Raw genomic sequence first — 26,123 nt, 5'->3', positions numbered from 1 at the left:
GAATAATAAGTAAACACATGCAAATACGACGACTGGCTCTCATTCATTTCACGTATGCCACAGAAGCCATCATGTGTGTGTAAACATTATATAAACACTATAAACAAAACACACACACGCCGATATTTGAGAAAATAAACACAGCTGAAAAATATCGATCTCATCATACTAGTATCGATCTGATCCTGATATTACCCTTGGTATTGATCGATATTTGGATCGATCCGCCCACCCTAACTGTACAGTTTGTTCCTTCTAGTTGAGCTGAGCCAAGGTGTTTACATTTGGCACCGCAGTAGTGTAGTATTCTACTACTGTGGGCTTTCCCTTTGGCATCTCAAACAAGCATTTTCTAAAAGGTTGCCAGAATTACAAAGTCGTTTTAAAAACAAAAATACACGCCAACAAATGGCTGAAACACACCCCAACATACTATTTTACCGTCACATTTGACCTCTTGGCTGCAGTACCGCTTAGCTAGCAACTAGCTTCAAAGCTAACGTCAAGTTAGCGTTGGAGCCGTGCGAATGATAACGTTCACAGTGACAACAACGTCAACAGGAGACGTGTAACGCGCGAAAAATAAAAAAACACTTTTCGCCCTCCATGCGGACTTTTTCTTGAAAAGAATTGACCGGTGGTGCCCGAGTCCACCACCATGTTGTCGCCGAGCACAAGCCGCCTGCTCCTGGGAAAAGGACTCGCGTTACTCCGTGACTCCTTCCACTCGCCTACTGGTAAGAGACTGCGGGTGTTGGTTGACATGGACGGCGTCCTGGCCGACTTTGAGGGCGGGTTCTTGAGTAAATACCGGGCGAGGTATCCGGATGAGCCCTACATCTCCCTGGAGGACAGGAGAGGGTTCTGGGTGTCCACCCAGTATGGAAGACTCAGGAGTGATCTTTCTGTGAGTATTCTACTACGTTAATTAATGTATCTGTTGGTATTTAAAACAATGTCTGCAAATGCACACTACTCAGAAAGTTACCTTTTTTGGTGACATTTCAGGATAATGCTCAAAATCAAATATTTGACATACACTATATTGCCAAAATGATTGCCTTGACTCACATATGAACTTGAAGTGCCATCCCATTCCTAACCAATAGGGTTCAATATGATGTGGGTCCACCTTTTGCATCTATTACAGCTTCAACTCTTCTGGGAAGGCTGTCCACAAGGTTGCGGAGTGTGTTTATAGGAATTTTCGACCATTCTTCCAAAAGCGCATTGGTGACGTCACACACTGATGTTGGTCGAGAAGGCCTGGCTAATATAGGGTTCAGGTCAGGACTTTGTGCAGGCCAGTCAAGTTCATCCACACCAGACTCTGTCATCCATGTCTTTATGGACCTTGCTTTGTGCACTGGTGCACAGTCATGTTGGAAGAGGAAGGGGCCCGCTCCAAACTGTTCCCACAAAGTTGGGAGCATGGACTTGTCCAAAATGTTTTGATATCCTGGAGCATTCAAAGTTCCTTTCACTGGAACTAAGGGGCCAAGCCCAACTCCTGAAAAACAACCCCACACCATAATTCCTACAAGTGATTAGGACAACTGATTCCATACTTGCCAACCTTGAGACCTCCAATATCGGGAGGTGGGTGGGGGGTGGGGTAAGGGGTGGGGGGGGCATGGTTATTTACAGCTAGAATTCACCAACTCGAGTATTTCATATATATGTGTGTATATATATATATATATATATATATATATATATATATATATATATATATATATATATATATATATATATATATATATATATATATATATATATATATATATGTGTATATATATATATATGTATAAAATACTTGACTTTCAGTGAATTCTAGCTATATATATATATATATATATATATATATATATATTTATTTTATTTACATAAAAAAAATACTTGAATTTCAGTGTTCAGGTGGCTATCCATTAGATGGCAGTATTGTCCTGTTTAACTTCTCCGTTCATGATGAGTATATCATTTCGGCCACCATGTTCAATGGAGAAGTCTGTTCTACATATTTACAGGCAACATACACCTTCCCCTTCGATCTGTCCTGGATGAACTGAAATTCTTGTTTCCATTCGTTTTGGAACTTGCAAGCGTATTTCTTCATCTTGCTCGTCGACGGCGTCGCCATGTCTGTAATTTCCTCGTTCTTCTGCTTCGTCTCCTTGTTGTGTGCGCAGTTGTGCACTCTACTCTCTAAAAGCCCTAGATGTTATGACGTCATTGGGCAGGCAAGCTGTTTATATTGTGGGAAAGCGGACGTGAGAACAGGCTGTCCCCACTCAGTCTCAGGTCCGCATTGAGCTGGAGGGGGCGTGGCCTCCAGCTCCGGCTGAATACCGGGAGTTTGTCGGGAGAAAATCTCTGCCGGGAGGTTGTCGGGAGAGGCGCTGAATACCGGGAGGGTTGGCAAGTATGCCTGATTCTGATAATTTGGATGGGTGGCCAAATACTTTTGGCAATATAGTGTATGTATGCATATACAGCAATACCTCAATTTTCGAGCTTAATTGGTTCTGTAGTGGAAGTGAAAACCCTCGTATCGCAAATTAATGTCTTCCACTAAAATTAATTGAAATCAATTTAATTTGTGCTTGACCCCCCGACCCCCGACCCCTGCACCCCTCCAACACAGCATAATTGTAACATGCTTTAAAAAACAAAAAACAAACTTTTAACTAAGAAATGTTGTATGTACTATATCTGTTTACTTACTATGGTATTTTATCTATGTATTATGTATTTATTCACTGTTCTGTTACAGAGAACAAATAAATGGGATAAAATTGCTATGGTATGAAAAGGGGTAGAATTAAATAAGCTTCTTCCTACTCCTTTTCGGACGGGCTGTAATGAAACAACTGGAAATATGTGATGCATTACATTGTATCGTATGCATGTTCGAAATAAACTGAAATTGAACTGAACTGAACTAACAACTACAGCTAGTTTAGGAATTAATTAAATATGTCCTGTCCAACCACTCAAACAAATCATATTGTTGATGTAGATGCCCATATTTGCTGTACAGATTTACTTTTCAAAATAGAAGTGTGGGGTATTTCTATTCTTGCCTTAATTGTATTTGACTTTATTAAATGTTTGAGTATATTTAGGACTGGAGCAGAAGGGGATAGAAATGAGAGAAAAAAGAAGACTTTGGGAAAAATTGTGGGGACAACACAGAGAGAAAAACAAAAACAACAGAACTACATGAGCAAATACAATATATACAAATATGATACCAGAAATTTTAAAGAAAAGCTAATAAGTGAAGTAGATAGAGTTATTCACATATGGAAATTATTGCACTACAACTGAAACAATGGTAATACTGTACCAAAATAAATAACAATATTGATTATGAATAACAAAATGTACGTCTATTATCAACATTACGATCGCTTCAAATTCAACAACACACAAATGTAATTAATTATTGGATTACTAAAGAAAGGAGAAAAAGAGTGGGTAATAGAGTGGAGGGGCCTATATTAACCTTTTACATTGTTATGGTAAATATAAATTACGCTTTAGCAGTGTGCCGTGTTTTGTGTGATGTGGGTGTGCATTTGTAAGTGTGTGATTGTGTACACTTGTATGGATGTGTTTGCTGATACGTGATTGTATGCAAGAGTGTATGTAATATGTATGTATGTGGAACATGTGTCAAGAACACGTATGTTTTTCTTTTTTTATATGCATTATAAGTCGTAATATACGATCAGTACGAGGTGGCTAACAAAGCAGGTAATCATTTTATGTTGTCCACAAAATCCTTACAATAATGTGCGTCAATAAAGTAATTAATCTTTCTGACTAAACATATTCAATCTTTCAATTTTGACAGAAAAATTACACCTGTACCTATAAAAAAAAAAAAAAAAAAGTCTAATGCATAGGCAATTATTTTGTATCATTATAATGAGGCCATTATACATCCAAATTAATACGATTCAAAATATATTCACTATTACACAAGCCCTTTGAGGGCAGCCATAACTGCGATGTGGCCCTCAATAAAAACGAGTTTTACACACCAGGTTTAACTGTATCACCTCACCTTTGGAATGTTTCATAATAAGCACATAGTTGTCTGCATGTGCTGTGTGTGTCCCTTTTGATCATAACATGTTTTTTATCTCCAGGAGAAAGCCATCGGTATATGGGAGTCCAAGGACTTCTTTATAGACCTGGAGCCCCTCCCAGGCGGCATTGAAGCACTGAAGCAGATGTCCAACATGGACAAGTAGGTTGAACACAAGCATCCTTCACTTGTATATGCATTTGGGCTGTCTAAGGTAATACAATATTAAAGAGTTAACCATAATTTCCTTTAATGGCGCTAATTTTCTTGACGTGTAATTAACATGCACGCGTCATGTCTGACCCTCAGTCCACTCCGTAGGGTGGTAAAATATAGTTGCGTTCAGTTACTGATGAGCCACAAGCGGGGGAAAAAATAGCAAGTACAAATGGACAAAGAAAAGTGTATATTATGGAAAGCCCAGGTCCAAAGCCCTGGCAAGTCATTCTCCTGACAAGACAAGACTATTTTCATCCAAGATCGCCGTGAGCTGTCATCACTGCAGCAAATGTTTGCTGGAGCAATTGCATTCAGAGAAGTGGAGCTTCACTTCTGTGTTTAGATTACACTTGAATGCATTCATAACACAAAATGTGGATTGTTACTATAACTGTTTAGTAAAATGGGATACAAAGCTGAGCAGAAATGAAAGCCAGTAAGCAGAAAGTTGAAGGGCACTTTTTTATTGCCAACATTCAGGTCTGTCTTAAAAACATGCCAAGATGCCTCTTCTAAACCAATCATGCATTTCTGACTTCAAAATAATAGTGCTACTTGTCCAACTACACAAACCAAAATGAAAAAGGTCTTAAATTACAATAATGCTTTGTCAAATATGTTTTGTAATAGAATCTGTGATACTTTTTCCTAAATAGATGCAAGAACATCACCCCACCCCCCCTCCACACTCCTGATTGTAAATAATGTAAATAATTCAATGTGATTATCTTGTGTGATGACTGTATTATGATGATAGTATATATGATAGTATATATCTGTATCATGAATCAATTTAAGTGGACCCCGACTTAAACAAGTTGAAAAACTTATTCGGGTGTTACCATTTAGTGGTCAATTGTACGGAATATGTACTTCACTGTGCAACCTACTAATAAAAGTCTCAATCAATCAATCAATCAATGAGGAATATGGTAGGGAAATTTTTTGGCAGGCTGAAATATTGTGTATATTCTTTGATAGTCCTCAATTACAGACTGTTTAGCTGGCTGAATATTAGACTTTATTAATAAGTAGAGAAGGTTACGACATTGCAATGCGGTGATATGCTTCCCATTAACTTTTACAACACGTAATGTACAGAAAATCAGAAGCATTTATTCAGTTAAAAATGTTAGAGATTACATTACTAAACATCTTTACAATCAAACCATGATTGTAACAATCCACATTTTGTGTTATATATATGTGCAACTGGTATCTAAACATGGTGTAGCTCCTCTCCTCTGAATGCAATTGCTCCTACAGCACTAATTTAATTTCTGCCTGGTATACATCAACGCACTGCAAATAATTGTCTTTATTGCCATTAAAAGTGTGTTTATTTCCATTTTGTGTTGAGTTGTTAATGTAAAATAAGTATGTAATTAAAGCAAACAAATTGTCCAATCATAGTTTTAAAAAACTCGAAAATTATCTGTCTATGATACACTTATTAATGATGAAAAATTATATCTATCTGCGATTATTGCGATTAATTTAAAGTTAACTGTAAACAAATGCGATTAATCGCGATTAAATAATTTACCGTATTTTTCAGAGTATAAGTCGCTCCGGAGTATAAGTCGCACCGGCCGCAAATGCATAATAAAGAAGGAAAAAAACATATAAGTCGCACTGGAGTATAAGTCACATTTTTTGGAGACATTTATTTGAAAAACCCAAAACCAAGAATAGACATTTGAAAGGCAATTTAAAATAAATAAAGAATAGTGAACAACAGGCTGAATAAGTGTACTTTATATGAAGCATAAATAACCAACTGAGAACGGGCCTGGTATGTTAACGTAACATATTATGGTAAGAGTCATTCAAATAACTATAACATATAGAACATGCTATACGTTTACCAAACAATCGGTCACTCCTAATCGCTAAATCCCATGAAATCTTATACCTCTAGTCTCTTACGTGAATGAGCTCAATAATATTTTTTGATATTTTACGGCAATGTGTTAATAATTTCACACATAAGTCGCTCCTGAGTATAAGTCGCACCCTGAAAAAAACTGCGACTTATAGTCCAAAAAATACGGTAATCGTTTGACAGCCCTAATATGCTTACAAAGTGCATAGTCCATAGGTGCTGTTTTGGCTTGTTTATTGGTAAGTTAGTAGGGGCTGATACTGGTCCTTTTTTACACAGCCTGTCAAAGCTCTGCTTTTTTACTTTTTATTTGCTTTAGTGTAAATTTTGCATATATGGTGTTCCACAGTCACATTTATAACCTACTTTCTATGTGTGTGGCGGTGACCTCTTAGATTGAAACCCTGCACACCCCACCCGCTCCAAAAATATCAGAAATATATTTTTTTAAATGTTAAATATACTGTATATCTTAAATATTTCTCTTCACAAGACACGGTCAGAAATAAAATCCATAAACATTACATAGAATCACTGGTCACAACTTTAGGTGCACCTGCCCAATTAAAGATCAATACATTGATGTCATTTCACATTGCATGTCGGTGTTATTGTGCGCATGCCACAATAAAGTGAGATAGAATTTTATCCTGCTTCTCTTTTGATTCCTCAAACAAAGTGATAATGTTGCCATTTTTCATCACGGTTATTGTGACTAAAATTATCACGGTTATCATTATTATCACAGTATTTTTAAATGTGCTAAAAAAATTTAAAAAGTACTTGTACTGAAATCTTGTAACCAAGTTTTATTTAAAAAACACAAACAACACATTCAAAAATATTTTCTTTGTAGAGAAAACACTGTAGATAAAAACACTGTTTGATGGACCTCAAGTAAAAAAATAATGTGCATATGAAAACAACACAAAGTAATATGGCAGAAAAAAAATAACATCAATAAATAAAATAAATGTAAAAATTATACAAGATAGCACTTTATGGACATGAGAGATACAAAAATAAAAACAAATGTAAGAATTTTGAAAGATGGCACCTGATGGCCTTAAGATAACTGCACTTTTTGTTCATATACATACAAATAGTGTTCATGTATGAGATCTAGCCTTATACATAGGGCTGCACGATTATTGCCATAATAATAATTAGGATTATTTTTTATCAATATTAAAATCACAATTAATAATTATGTTAGGTAAAACAAAGTTTGGGTGGGGTGTGAACGCGACGCCATCGTGTAATTTGTAATGTCTACTAAAAAGGCTGTAGATAAACGTTATCCATATATTTAAAGACAAATATTTGTTTTTTTTGTTCATTAATATCAACGTGTCATCTCTTTCTCATTACATGATGCCTTTATCTCTATTTTAGAGAGAGAGATAGTTTTTTAAGTTATGTACATGTACTAATGTATGTACATGCTGTATCAGTACAGTTGGAGCAGAAATATGTTGTATAGGAATTAACTGTACACAATAAAACATTAACAAAATGCTACGTCACATGAATGGTTTTTAAAGTAATAACTTTAAAATGAAAAAAACCCATAAGTAATGTAAACAAACATGGTGTTTACTTTTTATATCAACATCAAACTCAAAGCAGTTTGGCTAATAAAGATAAAGTCTAATAAGCAAGCTTTGTTCTTCTCCAACACCTCCTTTTGGTTCAGTGCAACAGTTTGGCAAACAAAAATAAACAAGAGTGATACCTCTCACATCGAATACACAATCTTCACAGCCTGCGTTCAATTTGATGAGATGGCAAAACATTCTAGCTCATATTTATGTCATTTGAACACTGATAAAGTTTGCAGTTGAATAAAAGACGAGTGACCATCCCAGTAAACAAACTAAAGACTTTATAAACAAGTTGTGGCAATATTCCCAACACATCGCCTGCTGCATGCTTCCTCACATCATTAACTCTCAGTCACAGCAGCTGATGGATGCTGTATTGAGAAAATAAAAGCAACATCAAATAGTTTTCTAAATTCGCTCTATACTTTTAGTGTAAGACAAATGCATCTGTCTCCAATATTGTCCACCTGTCGCCATCTAAAAACAGCAGTGCCCTCTTAAACGCATGTCGAGACTCCACGGAAATGAAGCAGTGGAAAATGAAGTTAAACCAAGCACTCTGCTCTGTTTACTCCGAGGGGAAATCTTCGTAGTAAAGTCAGTGTAGTTATATTCCGTCATGATTTTCACGCCAAACAACAATAGTGCGCATGCGCCAGCGCTGCTGCGACTCTGTTTCTAGCAACTTTAAACGGTATTACTTACCGTCGGGAATTTTACAATAGTATATCATTATACCGTTTATCATTACATCCCTACTTCATACTTACTGGTCCAGGTTGACAAAACAGTCCCATGTCAAATGTCGTGGACAAATAAACACACAATAATTATTTTGTATACATCAGAGCAGGCTCAGACTGCAGACTAAGTTTGGGCTCAACAGAAGGGGAGGAGGCTGGCCGACAGCAGATACGAGGATGCCCACATAAGTACGTCCGTCAATCTGTGATTTCACAAATGGCCCATTGTTAAAAAAACTCCAGGCATCTGAAACCAAAAGCATGTACTTTATGATTTGACATTTAGGCATTGTTTTACATGAGTATCCAACATTGTTACATTTATACTTCAGAAAAGAGGAAAATCGTCATAGGTCCCCTTCCCCCCAAGCAAAGTGGCCTCTGTGATTCTCCAGGCAATTGTCTGCTGGGGTCAAGGTCAGCACAGCCAGAGGCAGAAACAGACCCAACAAAGCAACAAAGAGAGCCGACTCCAACCTAGGCTGTGCACTAGCTCTCATCCAATGTCCAGTCTGCACGGATAAGCGAGAATCCGTTTAGGGATACTAAGGTGTCCAATCCATGCTCACTCTGCCAGGGCTCCGTGAAGCTCGTCCATCCTGATGCTCAACGCCAGCTCCGCGGCACCATCTCTTTTTTCGCATCTTCTTCGGCCTCTTCACGTGAAGAGCAGAGAGCCAGCAGCTGCTCTCTGGTGCAAACATGGCCATGGTCAAAAGACTACGGGATGGGGAGCGAAAAGTCCACAAAAACGCTCCAAAAAGTCGCAAAGAAGTCACAAACGTTTCACCCGTTGTTGCGCGGTCTCAAACCAAAAGGCAAAAAAAAACACATGAAAACGAGGGAAACCGTGATATGAGATTTTTATACTGTTACATATCTATATAAACTATAATGTAGGATTTTTTTCCACACCAGCTGAGTGCCTACTAAATTACTAATGGAACATTTTAGGTCAATAGCAGGATGCATATTCTATCTGCCACCTGCATGAGTAATGCATTTTGGAGATTATTTTTGGCAGGAAGGTTGTCACGCAATGGCCTCGTAACATTTACTTTGACATTTGTTGAGTCAAATTGCCCTATACTGTAAAGTACATTGCTATGGTACAGCAATCAAATCACTTGACATCACTAAAATGAGAAAATATTAATTTTGTTTGTGTAATTTCCCCCTATTTTCCATTCCAACACAGTACAGACGTCTTTATCTGCACCAGCCCTATCAAGCATTTCAAGCACTGCCCTTATGAAAAGGTACGCTTTCTTGCTCATCAGTGACATGTTCACTCTAGGAAGCATTACAGGTTGTCATTGTGTTTTTTTTCTTTTTTCTTTTTTCCCAGTATGCGTGGGTTGAAAAGCATTTGGGACATGAATTCCTGGAGCAGGTTATCCTGACCAGAGACAAGACGGTGGTCAGCGGAGACATCCTTATAGACGATAAGCCTGACATTTTAGGTATGAATCTCGGTTTGGTTTCATCTATTTAGAGCCCAATTATATCAAACCTTTAAAAGGCTCATTTCATATGGCGCGACAAGGGATTAAAAAACTATTAAAGTGTAGTAGTATAATTAAACACAGTTGAGATATAGGTCTGCTATCTACTTTCAAAATTACTTCTTAAAATATACTACTTCAAAAACAAAACGTTATACTAGTACCACTAATCACAGTAATACTATGTTCGATATGTATCGATACCAATATCGATACCAATCACATGTATTAACTATACATTTAATAAATAATTTGTGTTGATAATAGATTAAATAGATACTATATGACTGGGTGCTATTAACAGTTTAACAATATCAACATAATATTTAAATTACTTACCTTATAGTCTTCCTTTGTGTGTAATATATTCAGCCTGAAAAGAGCAATGATGTAACGTCATAATGTAAATATTGGTGTGTAAATGTCCTACTTATGAAAATGTGTCTGCATACAGTACAGTACAGTACAAAAGCTCAATTAGTTCTATGACCGAGCTTGTAACACAAATCAGCACCACCCATTGAAATTAATTTAAATCAATTTAATTTGTGCTTGGCCCTTCCACCCCAAAAAACTATTTTAACACATAACATGCCTCTTTGAAAAGAAAACAATATTGTTTCAAAATCAATACAATAGAAAGTACTACAACCATAGTAGTTTTATGACATAATGTAATAATATTTTACAGCATTTATCTTTGGAAGTGGACAATGCGGTGTCAACTTGGTCCTGCTTCTCCGTCATGTAACAAAAGGAACTGTTGTCTTTGTTTATGTTGCACACCGACTTCTTTGAGTGAAGGGTCGGAGAGGTCAGAGTTGGCAGCAACCAACATTTATGTCTGCATAAGACCCAGTGACCAAGGCTAATGCTTCATTGTCCAGTTTGTAGAGTCAGAAGAAAAGAACAAAGTGAAACACGCCGGGCAGACCATTTGGCAGCTATTCCATATTCCATGGATAAATGTTTGCTGTGTGGAGGTTGAATTCTACTTTGATGTGGTGCAGGTTGACGGTCTACTGTATGGTAGGACATGTTTTAACAGTGTGTTTCTGATTTGGTGGGTGTCATCCTTCTCTCTAACATTCTCAGTTTCGATGGTTAGAGAGCAGGTTTGTGTTGATCTCTGGCTGTGGGCTGTGGACAATTATTGCTAGCGGTGGGGAAGCTCATTACTCCAATTCACAGTCACGATCAAAAGTTTACATACACTTGTGAAGAACATAATGTCATGGCTGTCTTGAGTTTCCAATACTTTCTACAACTCTTTTTTTTGTGATAGAGTGATTGGAGCACATACTTTTTGGTCACAAAAAACATTCATGAAGTTTGGTTCTTTTATGAAATTATTATGGGTCTACTGAAGATGTGACTAAATCTGCTGGGTCAAAAGTATACATACAACAATGTTAATATTTGGTTACATGTCCCTTGGCAAGTTTCACTGCAATAAGGTGCTTTTGGTAGCCATCCACAAGCTTCTGGTAAGCTTCTGGTTGAATTTTTGACCACTCCTCTTGCCAAAATTGATACTGTTCAGCTAAATTTGTTGGTTTTCTCACATGGTCTTGTTTCTTCAGCATTGTCCACACATCTAAGTCAGGACTTTGGAAATGCCATTCTAAAACCTTAATTCTAGCCTGATTTAGCCACTCCTTTAGCACTTTTGACGTGTTGTTGGGGTCATTGTCCTGTTGGAACACCCAACTGCGCCCAAGACCTAACCTCCGGGCTGATGATTTTAGGTTGTCCTGAAGAATTGTCCCATTTAAAGCACCAGTTCCATTGGCAGCAAACAGGCCCAGAGCATATAGAACTACTACCACCATGCTTGACGGTGGGCTCGGTGTTCCTGGGATTAAAGGCCTCACCCTTCTCCTCCAAACACATTGCTGGGTATTGTGGCCAAACAGCTCAATTTTTGTTTCATCTGACATGACATGGACAAAGATAAGACCTTCTGGAGGAAAGTTATGTGGTCTTATTGCAGTGAAACTCGCCAAGGGACATGTAACCAAATATTAACATTGCTGTATGTATACTTTTGAACCAGCAGATTTGGTCACATTTTCAGTAGACCCATAATAATTTAATAAAAGAACTAAACTTCATGAATGTTTTTTGTGACCAACAAGTATGTGCTCCAATCACTCTATCACAAAAAAGTAAGAGTTGTAGAAATTATTGGAAACTCAAGACAGCCATGACATTATGTTCTTTACAAGTATAAGTAAACTTTTGATCGCGACTGTATGCTCGCAACTTAGAGCATAACAAAAAGCACAGAGACAGCTGGTATCCATAAGATAAGGTAACGCTGTATATATGGGCTGTGCATCTTTGGGCACCACACGATTCGATTCCTCAGCGTAACGATTCAATTCAAAATGATGATCGATTCAAAATCAATACTTTTTAATAGCATTGGGTACCAGTTCTATGATAAACTACATTCATCCATAAAATAGATAAACAGCTGTGAAAAACGTTTATATTACTTAAAAGAAAAACTGGTTTTGTTTTAATTTAATTCTACTCAAACATTTAATAAAGTTAAATATAATTAAGGCAGTATGAGAAGTATCACACACTTCTTTTTTGTAAAATACATCTGTACACCAGATATTTGCATTTACATCAACAATATGATTTGCCCAAGTGGCTGGACAGGAAAGACTTAAAAAAATTAATTGATTTTTAGATAGTTATAAATAAGAATTGTGATTCATTCAAAAATCGTTTTTTTTTGACAGTCATACTTTATATGCAACCAAAACAAAATTATTATTTCATAAAAACTGTTGTGTAATGCTTCGTGGGTGTTTTTCTCTGATTCACCATCACCTCCTTAGACAGCTGCTACATGGTGTTACTGTCTGTCTACAACAACACTGTGTGGGCAGTGCACCATGTGGACCAAGGCTGCTGCATGCTTCTAGTGTATAATATTTCATGTCAATCACATCTCTTGTGCAGGTGTGGAACCCAAACCCACGTGGGATCACGTTTTGTTCACCGCCTGTCACAACAAGCACCTTTCTGTCAGTCCTCCGCAGAGGCGCCTTCAGTCGTGGTCTGATGACTGGCAGGCCATCCTGGAGGGCAAAAGGAAGTGACGTACGGCTTCAGTTACAAGCTAAGGCATCCCAAATGCAATTAAGATCGCATCACCAGCTGTATTGCCTTTTATTCGGCTACAGGTGCTCATAGAGGAAATCATTCACTGATCCAAAGAAACACTTGACGGTAAATCCAGAAGTCAAACAAACCACTCTAGTTGAGGTGTCTTAGCCTTGTTTGACCACAAGGAGGCGCTGTGAGACTGAAGCATGTTTTGATCCCAAACAAAGTGCAGACTGAACTTAATGTTAGCTGTAAATGTGAAATGTATCCTCTCATTAGCACACGTGTGTTCAATTTCAACTGATTTTACCTTTTGTGCAGAGGTGCGTGAATGAGCCAACAAACACTTCCTCTCTTCACACTCGATTAGTCACCAATGGTTGCCTACCATTTACAGACAAGATACTGTACGTGCAATACTGGGCAATTAGATAACTAGAATTAGGTGTGATATAGTCAGTGTTCAAAGAGGTTTTTCTTTAAACAAAAAAAAAAAAATCATTTTAGTGCTCATTTTTATCTTTGTTTTAAAATAATCTATGCATTTTACTTATTTTGAAAAAGAAATATAACAAATATGATTGCATACACTAATGCACGTGTTAATTTAGAATCAGCCAATGAAATTAGGCTGATTTTATTAACGAAGATCATGGTTTAATGTACTAATGATGTTAAATATGCCGTGATTCAATTAAAAAAAGTTTTTTTGCTTGCAAATTTTTTTTTGCAGTTTTTGTTTCCATGTACTTTTTACACAGACACTCCCAACTCCTTGTTTTTTTGTTGGATTTACTTATATCGTTTTTGAATTGTATGTAGAAAAATAAGTACTGTAAGAGCATACCCATTACAAGAACTGCGTTCTCAAAATGCCACCCAGTCATTGTTTGCATAACAACGATTTACAACGGTTCGATAAAGTACCTTCACATTGCAAACACGTTTGTGTTTATTCAGCCATGTTCTTTGCCTGTCAGAGAAGGCGGTGTAAAATAAATGTCTGTGGTGTACACTTTTGGCCACTTTGTGGTTTAGTTTGTCTGGATTCCTTCTTAAATAGAAAATGTACTCAAATGCCAAATAAATTTTGACAATCACATAATTTGAAAGAGAAATATAAAAAAAAAAGAATACAGGTGCATCTCAGTAAATAAGAATATTGTGAAATATTAAAGTTTTTCACTAAAATATTAGAACTATCGAAGACACTGCAATCATCAACTTATTGAGAAATTAGGAAATTCTCAAAATGATTACATGTTATGTACTGGTATAATAGTAATAATATACATGTTTTCACTCTTGAATTTGATCTAGAAAAAATTAATATTGATACGTGCGTTATTTTTTATATATTATGTAGTTACTATATTATTATATGTTATGCCTCTTGCTAATTTTCAAGCATTTATATTTAATTTTCCTATACAATAATAACTGGGGAAAAAAAGTGTTATCTTTTGACGTTAGTTTTCCAAAACGTTTTAGCAATGTATTTGTTCATAAAATATTTCTTTAAACATTTAAAAAAAATTATACATTAATTAAATTTTTTTCTGATTCATTCCAGATACTAACTTTCACATAGCCAGACATCATAAAAAACACCACAAGGTCTCAGAATGTATATAAATGTGTCTGTATAGATTATAGATTTTGTGAGTGCATGATACATTCGTGAAATTGCACGTTGATTTTTACAGTTGCTTCTGAAGGAACCATTGTACTACCATACTTTGAAGAAAAGTATTTCTAAGAAATGTGTTGCTTTCATCCCTACAATATTTCACTTGCATTAAGCGGACATGGTGTCATTATTATCGGTCACATCATGTCCACTCCTTGCGCCTTTGGATTATTGTTACCAGCCTTCTAAAAAAAAAGAAAGACTCATGTGCAAAAATGCATTTTTTGTAATATCTCTTTCTCACTTTTTCACAAAAGTATCATATGTTATAATCATCTCTAAAGTCTCCATCTGTATAACAGTGTAACTGATGTATTTGGGGCTTCAAACAAAGAAGCAATCATGCTATGGCACCTAAATCCAGCTTGTTATACAGCAAGCATAATCAACTAAATTATTTTGAGAGCCACATTTTCAGAAAGCCAAGCCGTTAACTCTTAGTCTTTGTAAATAGAAACCAGCGGCCTCTATAGTAGACATTTGATTTTGGTTGTTTTTGTTTTGTCAGAGTTATAGAAGTGCTCTGCTTTTTTTAAGGACCCTCTGCATAAAAGCTAGTCAAAGATCATCTCTATGACAATATCCTATGGCGTTTTTAAGAATATGCTGCAAACAAATGTTTTGAACTGAACTTGGGGGCCACCAGTTAAATAGCCCAAATAATGAAAAAGAGAGGACCTAAAATGAAACCTTGAGGAACACCACTATTGTAAGTAAATACATTGAACAAATGACTACTGACTCCATCTAAAGCAGTGGTTCTTAACCTGGGTTCGATCGAACCCTAGGGGTTCTGTGAGTTGGCCTCAGGGGTTCGGCAGAGCCTCCGCCGCGGAGGTCAAGACACACCCGACTCATCGTGTAAACAAAAACCTCTCCCCGTTGGCGTATTATGGATACCCCAAAACAATGTTCCCTCTAATTTTCCATATGTGTGAGCAAACGCAAAAACTCCTTGAGCATTCGGTGGAGCACATGTGAGCGACGTCAGACGAGCACATGCACTGTGGTCACACCTGCAGCACACCTGTCCCAAACCTGACTAAATAGAAAGTTAAATGTTTTATTATTATAATCAAATGACAGCAGTCATTTCCATGAGATTATTTTCTAATTTAAGTGTTTTGGCCCACTTAAAATGACTATAACATATTGTTTTTCATGAGCTGTGTACTAGTATTATATGTTTGGGTGGGGGGGTCCTGCTTTGGAAATAATGTTTACCCCTTTCAGATATCGCATTTAGTTCCCACTAAAACATTCACATGTTGCACAATGAGATGTAAAAATGGAATCATGTGTCCATTCCTTTAACTTTCCGTTTGTAAAATATATCTTTATTAGTATTTCTTTATTATAATAACATCATTTTATGATTACGGTTCGGGTTCGGTGAATGCGCATATGAAACTGGTGGGGTTCGGTACCTCCAACAAGGTTAAGAACCACTGATCTAAAGGAAACAACAATCCACAGCAACACTTTAGCTCTATAAATCACAAAATGAAAAATAATAACTAAAAGGAGAGGACTTAAGGGGTGCCGTGTGGAACGCCTCAGTTATATCAATCACAAGTTTGGACAGGAGTGTTCTATGTTTGCTAGCAAGGTTAAAATGTCAATGCATGGATCTGCCAATGTGTTTACAGTGGTCCAAGTTCCTCTCTCCTGCAGGAGCACTCTATAGTCTAGTGGTTTTATTGATTTGCTGCAAAGTTGACTGGCTGTTCTCAAAGTTTTAAACTCAGTTTGGAACTACTGAACTTGAATAGCCCTGTTATACAGTATAGTGATGAACATGGTTACTTATCACATCTTGTCACCAGAGGACGCTGTCTCTCAATTTGTGTTAGGAGAATTTTTCAGAATTGGACGCATAGCTCACTTTTATAGTCTTCTTGAGAGTAAGATGGCTGATGAGAGGACTTTTTGTGTTTTTTTTAATGTGAAATTGTAAATATTTAGCTGCTCGGTAGCCTATTTGTGTTTTACATGGCTTCATAACAAAACAATTGTTACCGTTACAAAGTGTAAAGGTAAAGGTAAAGTTTAGATTGTTATTAGCTAACCCACTAGTTACACGGTTGCTGGTCTTGATGTTAGCAAAAAATTCTGATGGGGTTTGTTGTCAGGTATACTCCTATTGGCCTATTCATATATAATACACAGTAAGCTGCCCTACATATGTGTTTACTGTTCATATTGTATGTTGTTGCACATAAAACCAGCTAGGTCAGGTGTGGGGGAGCTATGGTTCCGAGTGAGTGCCTCGTTGATGGCCATGTTGTTTACATAAGGAAGCTGAGTAAGTCTTCCACAAATGAGCCATGTGTGTCACTTGTTCTGTTAATTAGTATGTCTCGCAGTGTTGCCGGATGGGAAATTACATATTATCCTACAAACCCCGTTTCCATATGAGTTGGGAAATTGTGTTAGATGTAAATATAAACAAAATACAATGATTTGCAAATCTTTTTCAACCCATATTCAATTGAATGCACTACAAAGACAAGATATTTGATGTTCAAACTCATAAACTTAATTTTTTTTTTTGCAAATAATAATTAACTTAGAATTTCATGGCTGCAACACGTGCCAAAGTAGTTGGGAAAGGGCATGTTCACCACTGTGTTACATCACCTTTTCTTTTAACAACACTCAATAAACGATTGGGAACTGAGGAAACTAATTGTTGAAGCTTTGAAAGAGGAATTCTTTCCCATTCTTGTTTTATGTAGAGCTTCAGTCGTTCAACAGTCCGGGGTCTCCGCTGTCGTATTTTACGCTTCATAATGCGCCACACATTTTCGATGGGAGACAGGTCTGGACTGCAGGCGGGCCAGGAAAGTACCCGCACTCTTTTTTTACGTAGCCACGCTGTTGTAACAAGTGCTGAATGTGGCTTGGCATTGTCTTGCTGAAATAAGCAGGGGCGTCCATGAAAAAGACGGCGCTTAGATGGCAGCATATGTTGTTTCAAAACCTGTATGTACCTTTCAGCATTAATGGTGCCTTCACAGATGTGTAAGTTACCCATGCCTTGGGCACTAATACACCCCCATACCATCACACATGCTGGCTTTTGAACTTTGCGTCTTTCAGCAGGATCTACCCCATTCTGCTGACATGCAAGCAGAGTAGTAGATTTTTGTAAAAAGCTTTTATAATTGTAAAGGACGATGTTTTATCAACTGATTGCAATAATGTAAATTTGTTTTAACTATTAAAGGAACCAAAAATATGACTTATTTTATCTTTGTGAAAATATTGGACATAGTGTGTTGTCAAGCTTATGAGATGGGATGCAAGTGTAAGCCACTGTGACACTATTGTTTTTGTTTTTTTAATTTTTTTTAATAAATGTCTAATGATAATGTCAATGAGGGATTTTTAATCACTGCTATGTTGAAATTGTTACTAATATTGATACTGTTGTTGATAATATTCATTTTTGTTTCATTACTTTTGGATTGTTCTGTGTCGTGTTTGTGTCTCCTCTCAATTGCTCTGTTTATTGCTGTTCTGAGTGTTGCTGGGTCGGGTTTGGTTTTGGAATTGGATTGCATTGTTATGGTATTGCTTTGTATTATTTTGTTGGATTGATTAATAAAAAAAATAAATAAATAAAAATCGATTCTTGAAAAATGAGAATCGATATTGAATCGTACAACGTGAGAATCGCGATTTAAATTTGAATCGATTTTTTCCCACACCCCTAATAAATAAATATATATATATGTATGTATGTATGTATGTATATGTATATATATATATGTATATGTATATATATATATATATATATGTACATATACACAGTATATATATACATGCATGTGTTTTTTGCGCCTTTTGGTCCCCTTTGTGACTGCGCAGCGAGGGTATGGCACTTTTGTGACTTCTGCGCTGCTTTTTGTAGCATTTTTGTGGATTTTTGAATCTGTCTCGGAGCAGCCTTTTGGCCATGGCTCGATTGTCTGCACCGGAGACCAGCTTCTGGCTCCCTACCACACTGGAGTCTGTGTGGAGAGAACGTAGGCTCCAGAGGAGATGCGGAATAAAAGACGGGGCAGATATACAAACCAAAAGACGGTATTGTGTGTTAAAAATACACAAATAAGTAAAGAGAAGAAAGAATACATACACAACAAACATATAATACATTAAAATAAATGAAGGCACAGGAGTACCTCAATTTACGAGTTTAATTGGTTCTGTGACGGAGCTCTTAACTCAAAACACTTGTATCTTAAATCAACGTCTCCCATTGAAATACATGAAAATCAATGTAATCCGTACTAGCCCGCCCCCCTGAAAAAACAGCACAATCTTAACTCGTAACATGCTTTTTAAGAAGAAAAAAATAACCTAGTTAAGAAATATTGTATGAACAACAATACAATAGAATGAAGTTCCAATCTACAGTAGTTTTATGAAGTAATGTAATAAGGAAATATGGTACCGTTACCATTGTACAATATTCTTCTTCTCTTTATATATTATGTCATACTCGTAATTCAAATTATGCTTGCTACTTAAAGCATAACAAAATGCAGAGAGAAACCTGTAGTAAACTAAGCTACAAGTTACTATCGATTAAATGCAGCTAAGCTACAGAGGAAGTTACCCCCGAGAATTGTAGCAAACTGCACTACAAGCTACACAGCAGAATTGGCCTGCTACATCAGAGCTACAGAGATGGGTAGTAACGCCCTACATTTACTCCGTTACATCTACTTGAGTAACTTTTGGGATAAATTGTACTTCTAAGAGTAGTTTTGATGCAACATACTTTTACTTTTACTTGAGTATATTTATAGAGAAGAAACGCTACTTTTACTCCGCTCCATTTGTCTACATTCAGCTCGCTACTCGCTACTGATTTTTATCGATCTGTTAATGCACGCTTTGTTTGTTTTGGTTTGTCAGACAGACCTTCAAAGTAGGATCTATCGCATGCCTGCGTTTCACCAATCAGATGCAGTCACTGGTGACGTTTGACTCCGTTTCACCAATCAAACAGAGCCAGGCGGTCACTTGATTAACAAGCTTAAGTTTACATGAACTCAACAAAGCACATCGCGGTAAGTAACGTTATTAGATATTTTGGCTGTCACCGTAAGCTGATGTTAGCTTCCCTGCTATGAATCACGGTCAAATGTACATCGTGTGGGGACATTTTTTAACGCACTGCAGCATCATAGACACACACACACACACACACACACACACACACACACACACACACACACACACACACACACACACACACACACACACACACACACACACACACACACACACACACACGCACACACACACGCACAGTCGCACACACACACACACACACACACACACACACACACACACACACACACACACACACACACACACACACACACACACACACACACACACACACACACGCATGTATAGAAACACCAATCAGTGTGTTCCCAGATGCAGCCCACACCTATCAGTTTATGGTTTGCGTAAAGGCTAACTTTTTATTTTCCTTTGTAATCTCTGCCTACTGAGCCTATGGTGCTGTTAAGTTATTGTGGCTCAATTTGCCTTAATTTTTTTTATGTTAATGTATTATTTTTTAATATATATTATTGTTTGCTCTTGAACGCATCATAATTATCCCCTAGACTCCCCCCAAAATGGATTAACTCGCTGGAATAAAAGACAATATAACATACATCCATAAACGTGGATGCATATGAAAAAGTGAAATATATTTATCTGTACAGTAACCTATTTATTTATTTATATCTGCACCTTATTGCTTTTTTATCCTGCACTACAATGAGCTTATGCAACAAAATTTTGTTCTTATCTGTACTGTAAAGTTCAAATTTGAATGACAATAAAAATGAAGTCTAAGTCTAAGTCTAAGTTTTAGTTGCTTAAGAGATATTCCTGGCTCTGAATTTGCTCATTGCTATTTTTATGTTTTTGTGCATTATTTGTTGCCGTCATCATTAAACGAACAGGTTACTCATCAGTTACTCAGTACTTGAGTAGTTTTTTCACAACATACTTTTTACTTTTACTCAAGTAAATATTGGGGTGACTACTCCTTACTTTTACTTGAGTAATACATCTCTAAAGTAACAGTACTTTTACTTGAGTACAATTTCTGGCTACTCTACCCACCTCTGGTTATAATAGTGGTGTTCCTCAAGGTTCCATTTTAGGTCCTCTCTTTTTCAATATTTGGGCTATTTAACTGGTGGCCCCCAAGTTCAGTTCAAAATATTTGTTTGCAGCATATTCTTAAAAACACCATAGGATATTGTCATAGAGATGATCTTTGACTAGCTTTTATGCAGAGGGTCCTTAAAAACAGCAGAGCACTTCTATAACTCTGACAAAACAAAAACAACCAAAATCAAATGTCTACTATAGAGGCCGCTGGTTTCTATTTACAAAGACTAAGAGTTAACGGCTTGGCTTTCTGAAAATGTGGCCCTCAATATAATTTAGTTGATTATCCTTGCTGTTCGTTTCTCAAAGTGTGGGGCGCGCCCCACTGGTGGGGAATAGAGACATGACAGGTGGGGCGCGAGGAACGGGAGGAAATGTCACTTAAATGTCTTTATGTCACTTAAATGTCTTTTTTTTAAAATTATATTCTTAGATTTTTTTTTTTTACTATGCTTTCATTTTCTATACACACATTTTGTGATTCTGTCTGTAAAATCCGCTATATAAATAAATGTAAATTACTTATTTTTCCTGTAGGCTTTAATTTTCTAGGTAGGAGCGAAAGTTTGACAGACATAGCAACAGTAACTAATGGGGGCGGGGCAAAGCGGAACAAACTTTCCGATGAGCTGTTCAAGATAATGGACAGTTTCCTCAAAGAACATGACTTTAAATGGGAAAACTGTGTGGGCTTTTGCTCTGATGGCGCACAGACCATGGCAGTGTCAAGAAACGGGTTGCAGGCTCTAATAAAGAGGGTTGCGCCAAATGCGCATTGGACACACCGTGTCATTCACTCGCGTCAAGGCAGCTCAGCCCCGAACTCAATGAGGTTTTACCAGATGTTGTGAGCGCGGTAAATTTGATGAAAACACAAGCACTGAAAGCGCGACTGTCCTCTGCACTGTGTGAGGAAATGGGAGCTGATCATACAGCCGTGCTGTTTCACAGTGAAGCAAGGTGGCTCTCCCGGGGCAAAGTGCTGTCGCGCGTCTTTCAGCTCAGGGCAGACATTCGGATCTTTTTGGAGGAGGAGCGCATGCAAGCAAGTTCAGTGATGAACAATTTCTGTTGAAGCTGGCCTACCTCAGCGATATGTTTGGCAAGCTGAATGACTTCAATCTTCAGTCCAAGGCAAGGATAAGCACATACCCCAACTGCCAGACAAAATCACTGCGTTCTCCCGAAAGCTCGAGGGATGGGGCAGGCGCCTCGACCAACAAAATATTGATGCCTTTGAGAACCTGGGTGAGGTTGCTGAAACCACCGAATCTGGTGCCACCACAGTGATCCCCTGCATCAAACAACACATCTCCTCCCTGAGAGAAATGTTTCACAAATACTTCCCCATCAACAGTGCTCAGTACAACTGGGTTATGGATCCATTCAAAGCAGCAGGTTGGTATTTATTGAATATTATACTCATATATTATACATGCATTTTATCTGTGTTGCATGCTACTTACTAACTGGAATGTTAGTCCAGATTGTTGTGTCCAGATGATTGTTGTCAAACAGATTTATTTGCATTTATTATGTAATGAAAAATAAAGTAAGTCTATTAATTTATTATCTATCTGCAGCACCTGCAGATTTCTGCTGTTTGATGCAAGTTATAACACTTTTATTTGATTTATTATTGAACTTGATGCAAGTTATGACACTTTTTTTGATTTATTATTGAACTTGATGCAAGTTATAACATTTTTGTTTTATTTATTATTGAACTTGATGCAAGTTATTTAATTTATTATTGAACTAATGCAAGTTATACCACAGCTGCACAGTTATTTTATTTATTATTGAACTTGATGTTATTGAGTTTGAATGTCTACAACTTGATGTTACTAGATGTTCAATAAATTTGAAAATGTTAAGCTTGGCATTAGCGTTCTGTTGGGGCGATGGGGGCAGGTGGGGCTTGAAAACTCCCCCTTGTCCAAAGTGGGGGATGACAAAAAAAGTTTGAGAACCACTGCAAAACAAGCTGGATTTGGGTGCAATAGCATGATTGCTTCTTTGTTTGAAGCCCCAAATACATCAGTTACACTGTGATAGAGATGGAGACTTTAGAGATGATTATAACATATGAGACTTTTGTGAAAAAGTGAGAAAGATATTACAAAAAATGCAGTCTTTCTAGGAGCAGTACAGAACAGTACTCTTACTTGAGTACAATTTCTGGCTACTCTACCCACCTCTGTTTATATCTCTGGGCCCACATCCATCCATCCATTTTCTACCGCTTATTCCCTTTTGGGGTCGCGGGGGGCGCTGGAGCCTATCTCAGCTACAATCGGGCGGAAGGCGGGGTACACCCTGGACAAGTCGCCACCTCATCGCAGGGCCAACACAGATAGACAGACAACATTCACACTCACATTCACACACTAGGGCCAATTTAGTGTTGCCAATCAACCTATCCCCAGGTGCATGTCTTTGGAAGTGGGAGGAAGCCGGAGTACCCGGAGGAAACCCACGCAGTCACGGGGAGAACATGCAAACTCCACACAGAAAGATCCCGAGCCCGGGATTGAACCCAAGACTACTCAGGACCTTCGTATTGTGAGACAGATGCACTAACCCCTCTGGGCCCACATGTACTGTATAATATCAATGTATTATCTAATAAGGGTCCATTACTATTAAGTATCTGTCATTTAGCTGGGCACACCCCACTGTATTTATTTTTTTAGCTTGCCTTTTCTTTGGCCCACCCCTATAATGTTATTCATTTTCTCTACCTACAGTAATAAAAACCAGCATCTATCTACAGTATATCTTGACAAAAATACAGTGACTTGTGTGTTGTTTTGTAACAGTTGGTAATGGTTCTGTGCGGTAAAACAATTAAAAACAAAGGATTGGGGCATTGTTTTCTGTAAATGCATACATTTGTCTAAATATTTTTGCGTGAAGAAGCACATTAAAATACGAACTTTTGAATGACAAGGCGCTTCATACAATATTTTACCCCATACGTATTCCTGGCCACGCCGTGCTCTGTCACTGATTAAAATATGAATGCAAATTTTCCTCCATCACTTCCGGTGGCTATGCGGCAAGCGTCATTAGGACTTGTAGTGCAAAGAAGCCTAGTCGTGATTGAAAATGGTATGTTTTTTAAATTTATGTTTTAATGATGTTAAAATAGTTTAATATGCTAAACTTCAGGATATTAATTACAAAGTGGACTGTTACAAAATCGTGCTGATTATCAAAGATGTTAGATGAGTGGTAGATAGTTATAGCTCAATTAGAGTTTTGTTATTCTGAAAATTCATTGTGTTGCTCAAGGTAATATAATTTGTATGTGTATATGTTGTTTTCTCACAGGGGGTTGCAGAGTTGTTTATGAATGATATGATGTGATTTGCTGGCTGATTCCAAGGTCTTGTCCTTTCCAGGGAATGTTTTTCAAAACATCCTTGGAAATTAAATCAGACCAGAGACTGGGTTCTTTTGTCGCTGTTGCGTATTTCTTTGTTGCTTACATTTAACAAAGAGAGCACAGTCTACCAAGTCAAATTTCTTGTGTGGTAAACATAGTTGGCCAACAAAGATGATTTTCTGATTTTGATCGAGTTGGGAGGGATTCCCATTGCTTCACACAAAGAGAGATAATACAGTAGATGCATGTACAGTATGCACACTATTCTGACAAACTACTGATGATGAATCGTTTGCATAGTTACTGTGAGTTAAGCCAGAGGTTCTTAACCTTTATGAACTCAGGGCCCAACTTTTCCACGACAGAGGGGCCCGGGATCCACTCAAATATTACCACTGAATTAGTAATCTTACTCTTGAATAAATCGTATTCAATAAATATATTTAACATACCTACAGTTTAACAAGATAAACCTTTGTCAAATTATATGAAATCATCTGTTATTCACAAAGATCATTATCAAGGCTTAGCTCAGGCTGATTACAAGAATAAATAATAAACAAATATACTGCTAAAGAAGGGAACCATAAACACTGATGAAAAATAAATGCTTAAATAAATAAATCATTTTTAAATTAATGATAGATATTCATTTGTTTCTTAAATGTAATGAAAATACAGCTTCACCACTTTAGTTAAATTGTTTTCGCTTAAGAAACTTCTGAATTACTTTAGCTCCGGACTTCTTCTGTTTGTTATAAATGTAATTACTGCCACACGTGGTGGTACAGTGTATTACAACTGAGTACCGCTGCTGTCCATACGGACCACAGATGAAAAACAGATTATATTTGGCGGCTGTCTAGGGCGTGCTCTTATGGTTAAGAAACACTGAATTAAGCAATGTTATATTATTGAGATTGGATATTTGGTCCAAGTATTGGTCAAGAAAAATAAAATAAAATAATAAAGAGATGACATAACGTTGTGATTGCACATTCATTAATTTTTAACACGCATAAAAACAAAGAAACATGCACTGCTGAACCACTTGATTTCAATGAGCTATTCATCTTAACTGTTTCAAATCAGTCAGGGTACTTTTCTAAAGGGCTGTGTGCATTTTAATCCCTCGTCTCCAAACCTGTTGAATCACGTTCAGATTGGTGCACATAAAAAATTCATGAGTCATTTAAATGAAAATGTAAATAGAGTGTTAGGCAACAACAATAACTATGTTACTTGAGATTGCAGTTTGAAGAAAACCACATTACAATGAGCGTTGTTTTTTACGTAGGAACATTATTAGAAACATTTGAATGTGTCATCAGTCAAAAATGAACACGATTGTTAATACAGCCCAGTCCCATGGGTCTGCAGGTGTAGCCAGGGCCATAGCACCAAATTCTGGGCCCCCATACACAAGATTTCTAAAGGCCCACCATTTCACCCTAAACCGAATGTTGCTGCCCCATACACACACACACTTGGTATGTTTACATGCACTGAAAACAAGTTATTGAATGGATTTGTGTTATGTGTACAGGAGGAGGAGACGGCACAGACAGGAGGGATGTCGTTTTAGCTCTATTTATTTATATATATGCACAATATATATATATATATATATATATATATATATATATATATATAT

General features: G+C 37.1%; 1 protein-coding gene across 1 annotated transcript; it reads left to right on the top strand.

Moving 5' to 3' along the window:
* The first annotated feature begins 213 nt into the window (after window positions 1–213).
* On the top strand, window positions 214–14,210 carry LOC133655774 (5'(3')-deoxyribonucleotidase, mitochondrial-like). The gene is made up of 5 exons (XM_062056240.1): window positions 214–907; window positions 4,158–4,258; window positions 9,746–9,806; window positions 9,896–10,010; window positions 13,032–14,210. The coding sequence occupies exons 1-5, from the start codon at window positions 659–661 to the stop codon at window positions 13,169–13,171; spliced, it is 666 nt and encodes a 221-aa protein (XP_061912224.1). The 5' UTR covers window positions 214–658; the 3' UTR covers window positions 13,172–14,210.
* Window positions 14,211–26,123: the final 11,913 nt, after the last annotated feature.

Source organism: Entelurus aequoreus, linkage group LG08 (genome assembly GCF_033978785.1).
Source record: "Entelurus aequoreus isolate RoL-2023_Sb linkage group LG08, RoL_Eaeq_v1.1, whole genome shotgun sequence".
In the NCBI taxonomy this organism is placed as follows: domain Eukaryota; kingdom Metazoa; phylum Chordata; class Actinopteri; order Syngnathiformes; family Syngnathidae; genus Entelurus; species Entelurus aequoreus.
The sequence above is the reverse complement of the archived record's forward strand: the minus strand, read 5'-3'. Positions and strand labels throughout refer to the sequence as shown.